This window comes from Anolis sagrei, chromosome 11 (assembly GCF_037176765.1).
Source record: "Anolis sagrei isolate rAnoSag1 chromosome 11, rAnoSag1.mat, whole genome shotgun sequence".
NCBI classification, from domain to species: Eukaryota; Metazoa; Chordata; class Lepidosauria; order Squamata; family Dactyloidae; genus Anolis; species Anolis sagrei.
This window is the reverse complement of record NC_090031.1, coordinates 16,555,586-16,577,418: the sequence shown is the minus strand read 5'-3', so window position 1 is coordinate 16,577,418 and position 21,833 is coordinate 16,555,586. Positions and strand designations below refer to the sequence as shown.

Here is a 21,833-nt window from a genome sequence, read left to right as displayed (position 1 = left end):
GAAAATTAGGAAGAAGGAAAAGAAGTGAGGAAGGGAGATGGAAGAGAGGGAGTTAGGAAGAAAAGAAGGGGAGGCAGGAAGCAAGGGAAGATGAAGGAGGGGGGAGGAAGAAAAGGAAGTAGGCAGGGGAAGGAGGAAAAGGGGAGGGGGAGAGAGGAAGGAAAATAGGAAGGAGGAAAAGTAGGAAGAAGGAAAAGAAGGGAGGAAGGGAGAAGGAAGAGGGAGTTAGGAAGAAAAGAAGGGGAGGGAGGAAGCAAGGGAAGGAGGAAAAGAAGGGGAGGGTGGGAGGAAGAAAAGGAAGTAGGCAAGGGAAATGGGAGGAAGGTGGAAAAGAAGGAGGGGGGAGAGGAAGGAAAGGAGGAAGGAAAAGTAGGAAGAAGGAAAAGAAGGGAGAAAAGGTAAGAGAGGGAGTTAGGGAGAAAAGGAGAGGGAGGAAGAAAAGGAAGGAGGCAAGGGAGGGAAAGAAGAAGGAAAAGAAGGAGGGGGAGAGAGGAAGGAAAGTAGGAAGAAGGAAAAGAAGGGAGGAAGGGAGGAGGCAGAGAGGGAGTGAGGAAGAAAAGAAGGGGAGGGAGGAAGCAAGGGAAAGAGGGAGGAAGAGGGGAAAGGAGGAGGGAGAGAGTGAGGGAGGGAGGGGGAAGGCAGGAGGGGAAGGGGCGGGGCCTGTGGTTGTGGGCGTGGCCTCTCCACGCGCAGCCCCTCCCTCCCTCCGAGTGATGGCGGCGTGACCTGAATGAAGGACCCGGCGGCCCCTCTCTGAGGCCCGGACCAGCAGCGCCGGCTTCTCCTCCGTCTCCTTCTTCTCCTTCTCTCCGGGGGAGGAGCCTCCAGCCATGTTCCCCCAGCAGCAACACCCTCAGCATCACCAGCTCCAGCAGCACCTGCTCCAGCGGCTCCTCCAGCAGCCGCCCCCGCCGCCCCCCAGCCGGTAAGCCCTTGCACTCGAGGCCGGGGATGCGCGGCCTACCACGCCCAAGCCTCATGGTTGTGTTATTCTTATGCTTCTGTTGGTTTATACCCCACTTTTATCACTCAAAGCGGCAATGTATCTGTAATTAACATTCGAATGTATTTATTATTATTATTATTATTATTATTATTATTATATTTATTTATACCCTGCTTTATCTCTCTCGAAGGAGATTCAAAACAGCTAGTTCTTATATTATTATATTTATTAGTATAATATTATACTTATATTACTGTTTCTATTATATTATTATTATTTTATTATTGGTATTCGAATGTGTTCTTATATTATTATGTTTATATTATTATTATATTTATTTATACCCTGCTTTATCTCTCTTGAAGAAGACTCAAAACAGCTAGTTTTTATATTATATTACAATTATAATATTATATTTATTAGTATAATATTATATTATTATACTTATATTACCATTTATATTACTATTATTTTATTATTGGTATTCAAATATGTTCTTATATTATTATTATGTTTATATTATTATTATTATATTTATTTATTTATACCCTGTTTTATCTCTCTCGAAGGAGACTCAAAACAGCTAGTATTATTAATTTATCGTGTCATTGCAAAACAGCTAGTATTAGATTCTATTATACTTATAATATCGTTTATATTATTATTATTTTATTGGTATTAGAAGGTCTTATTATTATGTTTATATTATTATTATTATTATTATTATTATATTTATTTATACCCCGCTTTAATTCCCCCAAGGGAGACTCAAAAGTACTATATCTAGTGTCAGTATTATAATATATGTTGTTATTATTGTGTTTATTTATATCTCACTTTATCTCTCCTGAAGGGGACTCAAAGCGACAATGGATCTGTAATTAGTATTCGAATGTATTATTATTATGACATTCTTATATTAATTTTTATATATTATTATTATTATTATTATATTTATTTATACTCTGATTTATCTCTCTCAAAGGAGACTCAAAGTAGCTATGTATCAGATATTAGTATTAATTATATTATTATACTTATATATTATTTTATTATGATTATTATTAATCTATTAGTATTCGAATGTGTTCTTATATTATTATTATTATTATTACTACTACTACTATATTTATTTATACTCCGCTTTATCTCATTATTATTATTATATTTATTTATACCCCACTTTATCTCTCCTAAGGGGACGCAAAGCAGCTATGTATCTACGATATATTTATAATTATTTATCCCCCACTTTAACTTTCCCAAAGGGGACTCAAAGCAGCAATGTATCTTATTATTATTATTATTATTATTATTATTTTATTTATTTACATCCTGCTTTATCTCTCTTGCAGGAGACTCAAAGAGGCTATTATTATTATTATTATTATTATTATTATTATTATTAGATTTATACCCCACTTTATCTCTCCTGAAGGGGACTCAAAGCAACTATGTATCTATTATTACTATTTTAATAATTATATTATTATATTTATTTATTCTCCATTTTAACTTTCCCAAAAGGGACTCAAAAGGAGCTATCTATTTATCTAACTATCATCATCATCATCTTTATTTATACTGTGCTTTATCTTTCCCAATGGGGACTGAAAGTGACCATTTATTTATTTATTTATTTATTTCTGGCATTTATATGCCGACCTTCTCACCCCGAAGGGGACTCCGAGCGGCTTACAAGTAAAAAGTAAATACAATATATTATATTATTACCATAGCACAATATTAATGTTATATATTACATTGTACTATAACATTATACAGTAATAATATTAGTGATACAACATTTAATATAAATATATAATTATAATATCGTATTATTATTAGTATTATATTGTATTACATTATAATATTATCAATATTATATTATATTATAAGCACAGTGCAGGAGGCAAGATGGAACTGCCTTCATGACCCCTCTCTTCATTCTGATCTCAGAGCAGCGGTTGGTGCTGGGGGGGGGGGGGGGCTCCCAACTGATGATACTGGAGGCAAAATGGACTATCTATTATTGTTGTTGTATTTATACCCTGCTTTAACTTTCCTGAAGACGATACAAAGCAGCTACATATCTTATCTATTGTTATTATCTTGATTTATACTTTGCATTATTTCTCCCACAGGAGACTCAAAGTGGCTATGTATCTTTTATTATCCTTATTATCTTTATTTATACTCCGCTTTATCACCCTGAAAGGGGACTCAAAGCGGCTTGGCATAAAAGCATCAGCATACAATTTAATTTTATCAGAAGAAAAACAAGACCTTCATTGAGTCAACAAGGAAGACCATCTTAAAGCTATTTCAATTCAGAAAGATGGGAGTATGAGGGAAGTTTTCAGTCACTTCTGGAAAGGACTTTTGCAGATTGAAACACTCTTCAAATCTGAAAGCTATGAATATAAATCCACCATGGGCCAACTTCAGCCCACCCTCCAGGTATTTTGGACTTCAACTCCCACAAGTGTGGGATTTGTGGGAGTTAAAGTCCAAAACACCTGGAGGGAGGGCCAAAGTTGGCCCATGCCTTGTTGAAATGCCAAGAAATCTGAGACTAGCCTGGCTTTCTGTGTGTGTTGTTGTCCTTGCTGCCCAGAAAGTGGGTTTCTTTCTACCTTGAACCTAGTGTTTTCTTGATTTCTGATTCTTCTCCCCACTCTCCCTAGAGGTGTGACTCCATCTCAGCAACAACAGATGCTCAATATGCGGGCTCCCGGTCAAGCCTCACTCCTCAGGGCCAATCCCATGCTTCAGCGGGCCCTGCTCATCCAGCAAATGCAAGGTACTTGTTGTCTCCTTTTTTAAACTCTTCTTTATATTTGGATTAGTTGATGTTGAAGATGCTGATCATCATATGCTGGGATCCTTGGAAACTTCGTTAGAGGGGATTGGTCTTTTTCTATTTAATTGTTTGTGTTGCTTAGAAGGGTTTTCGTTTGGATCTCCCCAATCTACACAGTATTATCATTAATACTTTCACAGATAATAGTATCAGTAATACATCCACACACAATATTAACATTAATACATCCACACACAATATTAACATTAATACATCCACACACAATATTATCATTAATACATCCACACGCAATATTATGATTAATACATCCACACACAATATTATAATTAATTAATTCATACACAGTATTATAATTAATACATTCACATGCAATATTATAATTAATATATCCACACATAATATTATTATGAATACATTCACACATATTAACATTAATACATCCACACATAATATTATCATTAATACATTCATACACAATATTATCATTAATACATCTCCACACAATATTATACTCAATACATCCACACATAATATTATAATTAATACATCGTCACACAATATTATCGTTAATACATTCATACACAATAATATCATTAATATATCCACACACAATATTATCATTAATACATCCACACACAATCTATATATACATAAAATGTAATGTTTGTTTGTGGGATTAACATAACTCAAAAACCACTGGGCGAATTGACTAAATTTGGACACAATGCATCCATCAGGCCAATGAGTGACCATCTCTCATAAAAGCACTGAAAAACACAGTGGAAGAGACTTAAAAAGCCAAAAAATAAAAAATACATTACAATGCATGCGTAAAACCACATATATACACATACACACACACAAAACACATATACACAGACTGGGCCACAACAGTGTGTGGCAGGGGATGGCTTGTATCTATATAAATAAAAATGTAATGTTCGTTTGTGGGATTAACATAACTAAAAAAACCACTGGATGAATTGACACCAAATTTGGACACAATACATGTATTAGGCCAACAAGTGATCATCGCTCATAAAAACACTGCAAAACACAGCAAAAGAGACTTAAAAAGCCAAAAAATAAAAAAATACATTACAATGCATGCGTAAAACCACATATATATACACACACACAAAACACATATACACAGACTGGGCCACAACAACGCGTGGCAGGGGACGGCTTGTATCTATATAAATAAAAATGTAATGTTCGTTTGTGGGATTAACATAACTAAAAAACCACTGGATGAATTGACACCAAATTTGGACACAATACACGTATCAGGCCAATGAGTGATGGTCACTCATAAAAACACTGAAAAGCACAGCAGAAGAAACTTAAGAAGCCAAAAAATTAAAAAAAATGTATTACAGCTTATGCGCAAAACCACATATTTATATGCAAACATACATATATAAACATATACACAAATATATATACACACAAGACACATATACACAGACTGGGCCACAGCAACGTGTGGCAGGGGATGGCTAGTCCATAATAAAAGTGAGAATGTGTATGTTTGTATGTGTGTGGCTGGGGTGGCTACTTCCACAGATAGGCTTCTGCTTCCACAAACAGCTTTAAACCCACCAAAGGCCCTCCTTTCAATGACATTGCAGGTTATAGTGAGTGCCATGAACATGTATCCTGCCAGTGTCCTCCCCAAACACCATACTGCCCACCACCCAAGGAATGCTTTCATTTGGGGACCACTTCATCCTAGATTTTACGTGTTTCCTCCACCACAGACATCCCAGTGTTTCTTACTCTCAGAAACACATCGATTCACGAACTAAGGTGTTCCTAGAAATACACACACATTGTGCTTATATAACAAAATTTACATAAACAAAACACCAATTTTTGCCTTTGGTCTTTTGAAGAGTCACACTACTTTCTTTATGGGCCTGGTTGTTCTGGTGTTATGCAATGAATGGATAATCATGTTGCCTCTGTAATAAAGAACGGTCTGAGGAACTGACCGTTCCCTGACGCGCTCTGGTCACCTTCTAGGTTTGGGTTACACTTCAGAACACTTGATGCCCCGATACCTAGGTATCTGAAGAACGGTGGTGTGAATAATTCAGCAGGTGGTGCAACTTGTGTCTGAAATATTAAAAATTAACTAGGTATTTTTAATTACAAAAATGTGAGTCAAGAACTGAAAGGGTTAAACGGATGTAATGACTCAGCAAAAGCTGCAGTTCAATATAAGCAAGTATGCCTCTGGCTAAGTCTGTGAGAGATCTCTGTGGAAGAAGGCCTCAGTGATAGTTCGCCTCAGTGTGAGAGAGGCATCAATCTGAGAGAACCCTCAGTGTGAGGTAGGCCTCAGTGTCAGTTTGCCTCAGTATGAGCAAACCACAGACCACCTACTGCAATGCAATCTGAGCCCTGCCACATGCACAATGGAGGACCTTCTTATAGCAACACCAGAGGCACTCCAAGTGGCCAGCTACTGGTCAAAGGACATTTAATCAACTACCAAGTTTGCAAACTTTGTTTTTTTGTTTTTTTGTGAGCAAGGCGTCAGTCTGAGAGAGCCCTCAACGGGAGAAAGGCCTCAGTGTAAGATAGACCTCAGTGTTAGTAAGCCTCAGTTACCTCTGGACTAAATCCTCCAGAATCCCTGACTCACAATGAACAGTGTTGCTACTGCCTAATGCTTGGCACTTCTGCACAGAGAAGCATGGGTTGCCCTCTTTCTCCTCTCTTTGGAAGGACTTTATAGGCCCCACAGCCTTAAGAGAGCTCACGGCATCCTTAAGGAGCCATCTCACCCGGCATACTCTTTCTTTGAATTATTGCCACCTGGCAGATGGTACAGGGTGACAAAGACAAGGACAAACAGACTGAAGGATAGCTTTTTTCCTAGAGTTGTGGCTATATTGAACTCCATGGTTTCGCACTGATGTGGCATTGAGGGCTGTGCGGTGATGGATAGGGTATGGAGGGGTGGCTGTGTTGTTTTGTAGTGTGTGCTGCTGGGGAAAGCATTTAATTTCATTATTCTAGTTTAGGGCTTTTGGTGAGAGCCTCAGGTAGGGAGGCTTGTGTGCAAACTAGAGAGGAATCCTGCATAATAAGGTTGTCAGGGTGAAGACTGGAAGCAGATCCTGTATCTATATAAATAAAAATGTAATGTTACAGAGAGAGGTCAACCCTCCTGTTTAAGGAGCTCCACTGGCTGCCGTTTACCTACCGAGCCCAATTCAAGGTGCAGGTGCTTACCTACAATGCCCTAAACGGTTTGGGACCTGCCTACCTGCGTGACCGTATCTCCGTTTACGAACCCACACGTTCCCTCCGTTCATCAGGAGAGGCCCTGCTCGCGATCCCACCTGCGTCGCAGGCGCATTTGGTGGGGACGAGGGACAGGGCCTTCTCTGTGGTTGCCCCCCGACTTTGGAACACCCTCCCCAAAGACATTGAACTAGCATCCACATTGACAGTCTTTAGGAAGAACTTGAAGACCTGGCTATTCTGATGTGCCTTTCCAGAATAGGATAACCCCCAGCACTATATCCCAGTAGCACTTTATTAGAGTTAAGACTCTCTGCACATTGCACTTGCCCAGAATTCCAACATACCACCTCTCACACCCAGCACTTTTAACCTGTACCCATCATTGGCCCGGCCCTGGTTTTATTGTGTAATAGTGTAATGTTTTGTTATTGCTTATGTTTTTAATTTTCTCTGTATTGTATTGTTATTGTCTGTTGTTGTTGTGTTGAGGCCTTGGCCTTTGTAAGCCTCATTGAGTCCTTCGGGAGATGCTAGCGGGGTACAAATAAAGTTTAATAATAATAATAATAAAATTAATAATGTTTGTTTGTGGGATTAACATAACTGGGTGAATTGACACCAAATTTGGACACAATACACCTACCAGGCCACACAAAACACATATACACAGACTGGGTCACAGCAACGTATGGCAGAGGACAGCTAGTGTTTAACAGAAAAGGAAATTTAATAACCCGCTGGATTTATGCTTCTGCACAACCACAAAAGCTAGAGGAGTCATTTCTAATTATGAGCCTGACAACGCTACACATGAGGAAAGTAGAGAGCAGTTGTCCAATTCTGTCCAATTCACAGTTAGCTCTGACCGTTTCATTGAGCCTCTTGTCCCCGAGAGTTGGCTTTTGCATCAGTGGTGTCTTTTTCTTCTTCCTTTCCCTATTTCTCTCTGACTTCTGCAGGTAGCTTGAGAGGTTTTAATATGGCGGCTGCCCCTGTGTTGCAGCAGTTCTTTCCCCGGGCAACAAGGCACTCCCTTTTGGGTCCTCCTCCGGTCGGGGTCTCCTTAAAGCCTACTCGCTTGGCTTTCCCGTCAATGCCATTTCAGTGGCAGAACCGAACTTTTCGTAAGGTGAGTTGGACCTAAAAAGCAGACCTACAAAGCTGAAAGCACTTAATCTATATAAATAAAAATGTAATGTTCGTTTGTGGGATTAGCATAACTCAAAAAGCCCTGGACGAATTGACACCAAATTTGGGCACAATACACCTAACAGCCCAATGTATGTCCTTCACTCAAAAAAAATTTTTTTTTGTCATTTGGGAGTTGTAGTTGCTGAGATTTATAGTTCACCTACAATCAAAGAGCATTCTGAACCCCACCAACGATGGAATTGAACCAAACTTGGTACACAGAACTCTCATGACCAATAGAAAATACTGGAAGGGTTTGGTGGGCAGTGTCCTTTGGTTTTGGAGTTGTAGTTCACCTACATCCAGAGATCACTGTAAATAAAAATGTAATATTCATTTGTGGGATTAACAGAACTCAAAAAGCCCTGGACGAATTGACACCAAATTTGGGCACAATACACCTAACAACCCAATGTATGTCCTTCACTCAAAAAAAAAATTATTTTGTCATTTGGGAGTTGTAGTTGCTGAGATTTATAGTTCACCTACAATCAAAGAGCATTCTGAATTCTACCAACGATAGAACTGGGCCAAACCTCCCACACAGAACCCCCATGTGGGTCACAGCAACGCGTGGCAGGGGACGACTAGTAATAATAATAAACACGTCAAACTACTCTGGGACTTCTGAATTCAGACAGGCAGAGTTTTGGAGCACAATACTCCTGACCTCACAATCGTGTTAAAAAACAAAATATGGATTGTAGATGTTGCAATCCCAGGCAACAGCAGGATTGAAGAGAAACAAGTAGAAAAGCGGACACGATACCAGGATTTAAAGATCAAACTGCAAAGACTCTGGCACAAGCCAGTCAAGGCAGTCCCAGTGGTGATGGGCACACTGTGTGCAGTGCCTAAAGACCTTGGCCTGCACTTAAATACAATCGGCGCTGACAAAATTACCATCTGCCAGCTGCAGAAGGCCACCTTACTGGTATCTGCACGCATTATTCGCTGATACATCACACAGTCCTAGACACTTGGGAAGGGTCCGACATGTGATCCAATACAACAGCGAGCAGAATGATCTTGTCTGCTGTGGACCCATCTTGCTGTGTTTCAAATAATAATAAACTTAATTTATACCCCGCCATCATCTCCCCAATGGGGACTCAGGGTGGCTAACAATACAGCAAATAAAATACAACACACAAATAATAACATCATAGAAATGTTGGTGATGTTCTCTTCTTCACCCCTGCAGGACTTCCCAAGGAATCCTGAGAGGAAGCGGGAAGCAGATTCCTCATCCTCTTCTACTCAAGGCCAAGGAGCGGATGAGACGGGGCCTCATCCGGACATTTCTGATCACAAAGCGGACTCCAAGCAGCCTTTAGACCAGACTTGTCCTCAGTCTTCAGGTAGGAGAACACCAGAACGGTTGAAACACTTCTGGTATGCACTCGCTTGTAAGAGAACGACAGGGAAGGGATGGGGGGCATACTTTCCAAGACAATGTGACATTTCCAGCATCCCTCTCTCTCTCTCTCTCTCATCTCCTGCATGTTCTCCCCAAATCCCATCTGCCTCTTCCAGTGGAGAACAGTTACTTCTCCCACTCATTCCCCAAAAGCGTTGCTGAGCAAAGGATAAGAGACATTCCACTTGCAGACAGACAATCTGGCGTGTAGGCATCAGTGGCACAGAGAAACCAATTTGGTTTGCTATTTTGTAAGGCCGTTTCCCTGTGTTGATCTAATTCAGGGCCATGAGACCTTGGACTGTACGTTGATTTCCAGGCAAAGAAATAGTACAACTGGGTTGCTGTGCATTTTTCAGGCTGTATGGTTATGTTCCAGACGCATTCTCTCCTGACACTTCACTCACATCTATGGCAGGCGTCCTCTGAGGTTGTGAGGTCTGTTGGGAAACTAGGCAAATGGGGTTGATATTTCTGTGGAATGATGTCCAGGGTGGGAGAACCTATAAATCCCTAAACGGTTTGGGCCCCGCCTATCTTCGCGATCGCATCTCCCTCTATGAACCGGCATGAACTTTAAGATCATCCGGGGAGGCCCTCCTTTCGCTCCAAGCAGTCGTGGGGACGAGAGAGGGGGCCTTCTCAGTGGTGGCCCCCCGCCTCTGGAACACCCTTCCTGGAGAAATAAGACAGGCCGCATCCCTCCCCTCCTTTTGCAAGAGCCTGAAGACCTGGTGGTTTAAACAAACCTTTGAGAATGACTAGTTCTAGCTCTGCCCCAAATACTGTTGAAATTGGCCAAAAAACCAGGAGGGATGAAGCCGATCTTACCGCGTTGGGAAGCGAGTTCCACAGGTGGGGGGGCTACAGCCGAGAAGGCCCTGCCTCTCGTCCCCGCCAGACGTATTTGTGACGCTGGCGGAAGCAAGAGCAGGGTCTCCCTGGATGATCTTAAACTGCAAGGCGGGATGTAGTGGGAGATGCGTTCGGACAACTAAGCTGGGCCAGAACCCTATAGAGCTTTATAGGTCAAAACCAGCACTTTGAATTGTGTTTGAAAGTGGATCGGCTGCCAGTGGAGCTGACACAACAAGGTGGTGGTGTGCTCCCTGTATGTCACTCCAGTTAGTAATCTGGCTGCAGCCTGTTGGATAATTAGGAGGAAATGACAATTGACAATGTTGACAATGGCTTGGAAATTGATTATGTATAAGTTTAATCGAGTACTCATATTTATGTTATATTTATGCCTTAACAACAACAACACTTTATTTATAATGTAATACAATATACTACTACTAATAATAATAATAATAATAATGATATATTATAATTACCATATATATTTTATATTACATGTAATATTACTAATAATATTACAATATAATGATATAGTACATTATAGTAACATATAATACTGAAATTGTACCATGCTAATAACATAATGTATGTATGTGTGTGTGTGTGTGTATATATATAGAGAGAGAGAGAGCGGGAGTAAGCCGCTCTGAGTCCCCTTCAGGATGAGAAGGGCGGCATATAAATGTCATAAATAAATAAATAAATACTCAATCATAGCATACGGCTAGATAATGGCCACTAGTCTGGTAATAGTTCGTTAGACTGTAAGTATATTGTTTTAATGTTTTTATGCTTTTAACTATTGTAATTATTGGTGTTTTGTATTTTATTATGCGGCATCGAACTGTTGGAAGCCGCGCTGAGTCCTCCCAGGGGTTGAGAAGGGCGGGGTAAAAGTGTTCAAAATAAATAAATAAATAAACACTCAGAAAACAGGGGAATTCCAGACAGGAAGCAATCAGGGCCAGCTAACACTCCCAACAAAGGATGCCCCAGGAAGGAAGCAGCCAGGCTTTGAAGCTGCATGGCTATTCATTGCTAATCAAAGTGGCCAACTGTAACATTCACACTTGCCTAAAACAGGCAAGAGTTCTTTCTCCCACCCTGGACATCATTCCACAGATATATTAACCCCATTTGCCTAGTATGGATGCCTGCCATAGATGTGGACGAAACATCAGGAGAGGTTGCTTCTGGAACAATTTTCCAGGCAGCCTGGAAAACTCACAGCAACACAATGTCAGCATTGGCAGTGTTCGCGAAGAATGCTATGATTTGTAGTCCAAAAATATAATGTTTCCCATCTGGCCTGCAGTGACATACATGGTGCCTGAGGATTTCTACTGGTTAGGTGGGAGGTCTTCCTCAGGCCATTGTGGTGAGGAAAAGAATTGAATCTTGGGCTGTCTTCATCCAAAAGCAGGGAATCTCATTCAGATTTCTGAATGGAAAGGAGCTCTCCCTGGTGCTGAACATCTGCGGGGCTTCCATTGTTCTTTCAAAACTTGACAGAAACCTCAATAGGCTCACCACACGCCTGCCATGCAACTCCTTGACCACCAGTGGTAAAGGATGATGGCAGTTGTAGTCCAACAATGTCTGGAGGGGGTTACCACTTGGGGAACATTGGTTGTTCTGCAACATTAATACCCTTTTCTGGACCTACAGAGATTTTGGCAGAATCCTCTCCAGATGGCGAACCAGCCGGCAAGCGATTAAAAAGGTAATAATGACAACAACAATAATAATACTGGGAAGAAACTGCATCTAATCCAGGCCTGGGCAAACTTTCTAACTTGGGGGCCGCATGCAAGCACTGCCTGCCAGGAGGGATGGCTTCCCGGTGATGGAAGGAAGGAAGGATGGAAGGAGAAAGGGAGAGAAGGAAGGACAAAAGGATGGAAGGGAAGGACGGAAGGAAGAAAGAGAAGGATGAAGGGAAGAGAGAAGGAAGGAAGGTTGAAAGGGAGGAAGGGAAGAGAAGAAAGGACAAAAGGGAGGAAAGGAAAGATGGAAGGAGAAAGACAGAGAGAGGGAAGGAGGGAGGAAAGAGGGAAGGAAGGTTGAAAGGGAGGAAGGGAAGGAAGGAAGAAGAGTAAGGAAGAAAGAAAGAGAAGGAAGGCCTTCCGCAAGGGCCTGAAAACCTGGCTCTTTGAAAAGGCCTTCAATTAAGTGCTATGCTTTGGAATGACCACCGGAATGGACTTTGACTACGAGACGGATTATGACCCTAACAAGACGAAGCGGATTTTTAACTTTAGTTTAGCTGTGTGTTAGTAAGATGTATGTTGGCCCTGAATTTATTGTAACTGTTGTCTTTATGTTCTATGTTCTGTACACCGCCACGAGTCGCCTTCGGGCTGAGAGTGGCGGTTAACAAATGCAAATAATAAATAAATAATAAATAAATAATAATAATAAAAGGGAGGAAAGGAAGGATGGAAGGAGAAAGAGGGAAGGAGGGAGGAAAGAGGAAAGGAAGGAAATATAAAAGAGAAAGAAAGGTGGGGAAAGGGAGAGAGGGAAGGAGGGACAAGAGTGGGATGGAAGGGAGGGAAGGTAAGGAAGAAGGAAAGAGAAGGAAGAATGGAAGGAGAAAGAGGGAAAGGAAAGAGGAAAGAAAGAAGGAAGTACAAAAGGGTGGAAGGAAGGAAAGAGAGAGAGAAGGAAGGTAGGTCGAAAGGGAGGAAGGGAAGAGAAAGAAGGACAAAAGGGAGGAAAGGAAGTATGGAAGGAGAAAGACAGGGAGAGGGAAGGAAGGTTGAAAGGGAGGAAGGGAAGGAAGGAAGAAGGGTAAGGAGGAAGGAAAGAGAGAAGGAAGACGAAAGGGAGGAAAGGAAGGATAGAAGGTGAAAGAGGGAAAGAGGGAAGGAAGAGAGGGAAAGAGGGAAGGAAGGAAAGACAAAATTGAAGGAAGGAAGGAAGGAACAACAAAAGGGTAAAAGGGAAGGAAGGGAAGGAGGAAGGAAAGAGAGGGAAGGACAAAAGGGAGGAAAAGGATGGAAGGAGAAAGACAGAGAGAGGGAAGGAGAGAGGGAAGGAAGGAAAGATAGAAGAGTGGAAGGGAAGGATGGAGAAAGGGAGGGAGGTAAGGAAGGAAAGAGAAAGAAGGAAAGGCAAAAGGTAAGGAGAGAGGGAGGGAAGGAAGGACAGAAGAGTGGAATGGAAGGAGAAAGGGAGGGAGGGAAAGAAGAAGGAAAGACAAAAGGGAGGGAAGGAAAAAAGAAAGGGAAGGAGGAAGGGAAAAGACAAGGAAGGAAATATGAAAGGGAGGGATGCACGAAAGGATGAAAGGGAAGGATGGAAGGAGGAAGGAAAGAGAGAGGGAAGATAGGATGAAAGGGTGGAAGGGAATGGGAGGAGGGAGAAAGAGCAGGGGAGGGAGGAAAGAGAATGAATGAAAGGCAAAAGGGAAGGGAGGGAGGAAGGACGAAAGGTAGAAGGGAAGGAGAAAGAGGGAAGGAGGAAGGAAGGAGAGAAAGAAGGAAGGATAGGTTGGTGTGAGAGAAAAGAGCTCAAGGGGCTGCATCCAGCCCCCGGGCCTGGGTTTGCTTATACCTGACCTAAACCAATACCAGTAAAACTACCATGAAGGCTCCTTGTTGGCTGTAGTTTGTTAGGGCTGTTTGAGTTGGACCTTTGGGCCTCTTCCTGCTCTCCAGTCCTCCAATTTCCCTGGACATACCACCTAAGCGTCCCTGGGTTGTGTGCCTGTCCTTGCATCCAAGTGCTGCTCCCTTTCCTAATCCAGCCTCATTTTACAACCAAGGCTCTCTTTCTTCTCTACTCCCCTGACTCCCAGCAATGTTGAAGAATTTGTTGTTGAGGAAGCGCCTTGCCTTTTGCAAGCGGAGGAGTCCCACCTGGGCGGTAAGTGCCTTCTCATTATTTTCTGTTGTGTTCTTGCTTCATTTTATGATAATCATAAAATTGACTGGTTAGTGGCTCACTTATTCAGTTCTAAGGGTTACTACTTCCGATGCATTCTTAGGCCCCTTCTACACTGCCAGAAAAAAAAACAGATTATCTGTTTTTGAACTGCATTATATTTATTTATTCATTCATTCAGCTATTTGCAGTATTTATATTCCGCCCTTCTCACCCCACAAGGGACTCAGGGTGGACCACAATGCACATATACATAGGAAACATTCAGTGCCATAGACACACAACATATATAGACATATATATAAGAAAGGAGATTCCATCTGAACAGAAGAACTTCCTGACTGTGAGACCCATTCAACAGTGGAACTCTCTGCCCTGGAGTGTGGTGGAGGCTCCTTTTTTGGAAGCTTTTAAACAGAGGCTGGATGGCCATCTGTCAGGGGAGTTTTGAATGCAATTTTCCTGCTTCTTGGCAGAATGGGGTTGGACTGGATGGCCCAGGAGGTCTCTTCCAACTCTATGATTTTATGAACCCAGCTTCAGATGATGGGGAGTTTTCCTGAGATTTCAGATTAGGTCTTGGGACGGAGGGAGTGAAAGACAGATTAATTAGGCATTTGCAGCGACTCTGTGAGAATTCCTGCTTCTTGGCAGAATGGGGTTGGACTGGATGGCCCAAGAGGTCTCTTCCAACTCTAGGATTCTAAGATTCTACAATGAGATTCTACAATGAGAGCTGTTTGGCAGTGGAACTCTCTGCCCCGGAGTATGGTGGAGGCTCCTTCTTTGGAGGCTTTTAAACAAAGGCTGGATGGCCATCTGTCAGGGGTGCTTTGAATGCAATTTTCCTGTTTCTTGGCAGAATGGGGTTGAACTGGATGGACCATGAGGTCTCTTCCAACTCCATGATTCTATAGACAGACGCACAGAGGCTATTTAACTTTCCAGCTTCATGAAGGTATACTTTTTGAATTCCGGGGGAGCTGTCACTTCACCATCCACGTGTGACACCAATGGAATACTTCCTCATTCTTTTGCAGGCTGCTGGAGAGTTTTATGGCATCGTAAATTATTTATTTATTTATTTCCTATATTTCTACCCCGCACTTCTCACCCCCGAGGGGGGACTCAGGGCGGCCTCACATACGATGCCAACATCATAAAAACATGCTCAAATTTGATATATATATTTCTGTTTGCATAAGTTCAGGAATTACAAATAAATTGATAAATTATTGAAATACAAAGCAATGTCCCCACTATCCTTAAGCATACCATGTTAGGGGGCAAAATTAGCAAAATCCCCTAGTGTGAGAAAATGTAAACAAAAGTTATCTCTAAAGCAAAGTTGTTTTTACAAAAACCATTGTGGGGATTTTGTGGTCATTCTATTAATTGTTCACAAAGACCATATTTTATATACTTTAAAATTCAGTTAAATTAAATTAAGTTAAATTAGCTTCCCCGCATAAGTGGTACCTAAATTTCCTACTTGACAGATGCAACTGTCTTTCGGGTTGCAAAGGTCAACAGCAAGCTAGACAAATGGTCGGGAGCTGATTCTCAACCAGCTACGCCACAACCCAGTCCTTATATGAGTCTTTACAGTCCTATAACCCAGTTCAAATCAGATAATTTGGATTTTATCTGACAATGTAGAAGGGGCCTTAGACTTCTAACTTGGATGCTTGAACTGCAAGGGAGATGGGATCTCTGTCTGTCTGTCTATCTCTTGATTGACCTATTAGCTCTCTAATTGAATGTATGCCCTTCCGTTCTCCCAAGATGGCATTCAAGGTGGCCAGATCAATCATTACTTAGCGGGGGAAAAAACAGAGACAGCTCCCACCTTTGCCATTTTTGATGTCAGGATGAGATGTTATCCCTCTCTGTACCTCTCTAAGCTTGGCAGGGGGCATGTTGCTTTCTCTACTGTCATTTCCCAAATCCTCCAGTACACTAACATCCTTTTTTCCGTAGCTCTTGCACTTCTTCATAAGTGGAAATCACCCTCCCCTAACCCTCCCCATCTTGCTTCAATACTCTTTCTGCTTCTTAGAGGGAGACAATGCGAAGGAAGCTTTTCCTGGAGATGTTTTAGAGGAAAAGGACTTTGTGGAGGAGCCAAAAACTTCAGAGGTGAGAGAACTGTTTCTACAGACAAAAAGAAAGGAAAGCATATTCTTGTGTATTGTTGAAGGCTTTCATGGCTGGAATCACTGGGTTGCTGTGAGTTTTCCGCTCTGTCTGACCATGTTCTAGAAGCATTCTCTCCTGACGTTTCACCCACATCTATGGCAGGCATCCTTAGAGGTTGTGGGGTTTCTTGGAAACTAGGCAAGTGAGGTTTATATATATGTGGAATGATGTCCAGTTCAAATTATCTGATTTGAACTGGGTTATAGGGCTATGAAGATTCATATAACATCCCGAATACATCCTGAATAGACTACTGTAGGGCACTCTACGTGGGGTTGCCTCTGAAGACTGCCCGGAAGCTTCAACTAGTCCGTTTGGCAACCAGGCTGCTCACTGGGGCTGGGTACAGGGAGCATCCGACGCCCTTGTTACACCAACTCCACTGGCTGCTTATCAGCTTCCCAGCACAATTCAAAGTGCTGCCTTTGGCCTATAAAGCCCTTAATGGTTCTGGCCCAGTTTACTTGTCCAAATGTATCTCCCGCTACAATCCACCTAGGGCGCTAAGAGCATCTGGGGAGACCCTGTTCGTTGTCCTCCCATTGTCACAATCGTGTCTGGCGGGGACAAGGGACAGGGCCTTTTCTGTGGTGGCCCCCCAGCTATGGAACTCCCTCCTGAGTGAAATTAGATCTGCTGCATCCCTCTTGACCTTCCGGAAACAAGTAAAATCCTGGCTATGGGATCAGGCCTTTGGAGAATAGGCTGACCTACTGACGTGTTGACTTATTTAGAACTGATGGACTTCCCTAGGATAATGATTTAAATCGGTGCCCGCTGACTATTGGTTGTCTGTTTTTATATTGTTTATACGGTTTTATACTGTTTATATTGTTTTATATTGTTGTTATTATTACATTGCTGTTAATTGTATATTTATGTTTTGATATGGGCACCATATGGGGTACCACTTTGTTAGCCGTCCTGAGTCCCTCTGTGTAGGTTGAGAAAGGATGGGATATAAAAGCCCTAAATAAATAAATAAATAAATATAATCCAGTTCAAAAGCAGGTAATCTGTTTGTTTTTTAATCTAGCAGTGTAGAAGGGTCTTAGTTACCTCTAGATTGGACTGTTACAATACATTCTACATGGGGCTGCCCCTTGAAGACAGCCCGGAAACTTCAAGTGGTCCAACGATCGGCAGCCAGACCGCTAACGGGCAAATTACAGGGAGCGGTCTACCCCCCTGTTTAAGGAGCTCCATTGGCTGCTGTTCATTTTCTGTTCCCAATTCAAGGTGTAGGTTATCACCTGAACAGTTTGGGACCCACTTACCTTCATGACCACATTTCCTTCTATGAACCTGCACCTCCTCCGGGGAGGCCCTCCTCTCGCTCCCACCTCCACGGCTTGTGGGGACAAGGGAGAGAGCCTTTTCTGTGATGCCCCCTCAACTTTGGAACTCGCTACCCAGAGAGATTAGGCAAGCTCCTACCCTGGCAGCCTTTAAGAAAGACTGCAACTCCCAGCAGAAGGCTTTTAAACATAGGCTGGATGGCCATCTGTCAGGAGTGCTTTGAATGTGATTGTCCTGCTTCTTGGTAGAATGGGGTTGGACTGGATGGCCCACCAGGTCTCTTCCAACTCTATGACTCTAGGATTCTAAAACAATACCATAAGGTGTAAACTCTAAACTAATATGGAAATCTGCTATTGCAACACATCCAGTGAGATCAGAGTGAAGAGAGGGGCCAGGAAGGCAGTTCCATCTTGTCTCCTGCACTGTGCTTATAATATAATAGAATAGAATAGAGTAGAATATAATATAATATTTTGTATATACATATAATATTGATAATATTATAATGTAATACAATATACTTCTACTAATAATAAAATATTATAATTATATATTTTATATTAAATGTAATATTACTAGTAATATTACAGTATAATGTTATGGTACAATGTAATATATAATATTAATATTGTGCGATGATAATAATAATATATTGTATTTACTTTTTACTTGTAAGCCGCTCTGAGTCCCCTTTGAGGTGGGAAGAGCAGCATATAAATGTTGTAAACAAACAAACAATAAATTAGAACCAGTGCAAGAACAGGTTAGGATGAAGAATGTTCCAGTCGACATGGAAGTATGTTGTAAGAACTGGTCCTGGAGTCTAGAAGAGCCTTGGCTCCCAATGTAACCATCATTTTCACAATTAATATGTTTTTATTTTATTGTTGAAGGCTTTCATGGCCGGAATCACTGGGTTGTTGTAGGTTTTTTCGGGCTATATGGCCATGTTCTAGACACATTCTCTCCTGATGTTTCTCCTGCATCTATGCCAAGCATCCTCAGTGGTAGTGAGGTGGTAGTGACCTCACTACCTCTGAGGATGCTTGCCATAGATGCATGCGAAACGTCAGAAGAGAATGCCTCCAGAACATGGCCATATAGCCCGAAAAAACCTACAACAGCCCACTGTTTTTATTTTATTTTCAATTTACATATTTATAAAAACAGTGAAACAAATGTATATTCATGAATACAACATGAACTGATACAATACTTCCTAACATCTATACTATGTTCGTATTTAATTATGCCCTCCCCTCCTCCCATTTTGGTGACATTCTGTTTTGAATTCCACCTTTGCTTTTCCCAGGTGGTGAGCTCTTCCGGTTCCTTGAAAGTGACAATTCAGCAGAGCAGCGAGAGCCGAGCGATCAGCACCACTGCCCTGAAGCCCACCCATTGGACCTCTGAAATGGGCACGGCCGAGACCAGCCCGGAGTCTGTCCTGAAATTCTACTGCTACATCTGCAAGACAGACTGCTGCAACCATCAGGTACTGAGGTCCTGAGGTGGCCCATCAGAATACGCAGAACATCATTGCCTAGAGCAGAAGGGATTTTGCCCGCATCAATAGGAGTCTAGTGTCTAGATCCAGGGAAGTCATGCTCCCCATTCAGCCTTAGTTAGACCAAACCTGGAATAGTGTCCAATTCTGGGCACCACAATTAAAGAGAGATGTTGACAAGCTGGAATGTGTCCAGAGGAGGGTGACTCAAAGGATCAAGGGTCTGGAGAACAAGCCCTATGAGGAGCGGCTTAAAGAGTTGGGCATGTTTAGGCTGCAGAAGAGAAGGCTGAGAGGAGGGCCATTGATAAATATTAGGCATGGGCAAGCTGTGGTTCTAAAGTACTTACAAAACTAAAGTTCTGGTGGTGAAACTAGGGGGCAGTGGTGCTTTGCTTCCACAGTGTTGCTAAAGTTCTGGTGGTGAAAATTTCAGAACTCAAACAAAACTTTCAAAATATCATTATAAATGGCAGTTCCTAATTGGTTCTGTCATAAAAAATCGCCGATAACGAAATAATAATGAAATTTTGAAAGTTTTGTTCGAGTTCTGAAATTTTCACCACCAGAACTTCAGCAACACTGTGGAAGCAAAGCACCAGCACCCCCTAGTTTTTACCACCATAACTTTAGTTTTGTAAGTACTTTAGAACCATTTAGAAGCATGGATGCCTAATAAATATGTGAGGGGAAGTCATAGGGAGGAGGGAGCAAGCTTGTTTTCTGCTGCCCTGGAGACTAGGACGCAATGGAACAATGGCTTCAAACTACAAGAAAGGAGATTCCATCTGAACATGAGGAAGAACTTCCTGACAGTAAGAGCTTTTCAGCAGTGGAACTCTCTGCCCCGGAGTGTGGTGGAGACTCCTTTGGAGACTTGTAAACAGAGGCTGGATGGCCATCTGTCGGGGGGTGCTTTGAATGCAATTTTCTTGCTTCTTGGCACAATGGGGTTGGACGGGATGGCCCACGAGGTCTCTTCCAACTCTATGATTCTTTGATTTTATGATTCTTCTGTGAGAGCTGTTCGGCAGTGGAACTCTCTGCCTCGGAGTGTGGTAGAGGCTCCTTCTTTGGAGGCTTTTAAGCAGAGGCTGGTTGTCCATCTGTCAGGGGTGCTTTGAATGCAATTTTCCTGCTTCTTGGCAGAATATTGGTGGAGTGAATGGACCACGAGCTCTCTTCCAATTCTAGGATTCTAGGATTCTATACTAGGTTGGCAGGAGCTGGGGCTAACAGCAGGAGCTCACCCTGTCCCCGAATTCGAACTGCCATCCTTTAGGTCAGCAAATTCAACAGTTCAACAGTTTAACCTGCTGTGCCACCAGGGGTTCCATTTAGGTTCTTACTTTTTAGTTAATATTGGTTAGTTATTATAAGTTATAAGTATTATAAGTATGGTAATTATTATACGTTCAGAGCCCCCGGTGGCTCAGTGGGTTAAAGTGTTGAGCTGCTGAACTTGCAGGCCGAAAGGTTGCGGGTTTTTTAAAAAAATAAAGATGATGATGATGATTGTGGGAGTTGAAGTCCAAAACAACTGGAGGGAGAGCCCAAGTTGGCACATGCTTGTGCTAACTGGCGCTCTCTCTTGTCTGTGCCAGAATTTCCAGGCCCACATGGCAGGCGTTCAGCACCAGCAGCGGCTCCAGGACATCCAGCACATGAGCAACGTCTGCTTCGTCTCCTTGCTGCCCGTGATGAAGGAGCAGAACCCTCTGGTTGGGATGGATGGGTAAGTGCCGGCTGCAAAGCTCCGCAACCTAGATCTCTCCGTCTCGTAAGCTTGTCCCTGCTGTTTCCTGGGGATGATGGGAGTTTGCTTGGGAACAGTCCAAAGCCTGATATGTGGATGTTGTGTTCAGTTCCGAAGTATTCAAATAAATGCCACTTTCTGGAGGACAATATACGCCACTACCCTGATTTGACTCTTTTTCCCAGAGCTTGGTCAGGTTTTCTTAAAGGGGCAGTATCTTAAATGACAGCTCTAGAATCAGGACAGTAAATAAAGAACAGCACTCAAAAACACGAGAACTACAGACAGCAATCAATCAAGAGCCAGTTCATACCTCTGAAACAGAGGGTGCCTCCAGGCAACAAAGGCCAGGGTACCTCTGTGCAAATACCCTCACTTATTGACTTTGCAACTGCAAGGCTACTCAAGCTTGCTAATTCAAGCTTTCACACTTGCTTCAAATAGACAAGGGTTCTTTCTCCCATCCCGGAGAGTATTCCACAAATGTCAATATATACACACGCCACTTGCCTCTATGTAAATACCCTCGCTGATTGACTTTGCAACTGCAAGGCTACTCAAGCTTACTGATTCAAGCTTTCACACTTGCTTCAAACAGACAAGGGTTCTTTCTCCCACCCCGGAGAGTATTCAACAAATGTCAATATAGACACACACTACTTGCCTCTATTAAAATAC

At 42.3% G+C, this 21,833-nt stretch overlaps 1 protein-coding gene across 1 annotated transcript in view; it reads left to right on the top strand.

Annotated features, from left to right (window-relative positions):
• Nucleotides 1-676: 676 nt before the first annotated feature.
• CIZ1 (CDKN1A interacting zinc finger protein 1) overlaps nt 677-21,833 on the top strand; it is a 34,152-nt gene continuing 12,995 nt past the window's right edge. The window contains exons 1-10 of the mRNA XM_067472238.1: nt 677-925; nt 3,634-3,749; nt 7,991-8,160; nt 9,427-9,583; nt 12,172-12,226; nt 14,306-14,373; nt 16,177-16,256; nt 16,372-16,530; nt 19,205-19,387; nt 21,004-21,134. Coding sequence (XP_067328339.1) covers nt 831-925; nt 3,634-3,749; nt 7,991-8,160; nt 9,427-9,583; nt 12,172-12,226; nt 14,306-14,373; nt 16,177-16,256; nt 16,372-16,530; nt 19,205-19,387; nt 21,004-21,134 — 1,214 coding nt within the window. The 5' untranslated portion in view covers nt 677-830. The remainder of the gene's footprint in view (nt 926-3,633; nt 3,750-7,990; nt 8,161-9,426; nt 9,584-12,171; nt 12,227-14,305; nt 14,374-16,176; nt 16,257-16,371; nt 16,531-19,204; nt 19,388-21,003; nt 21,135-21,833) is intronic.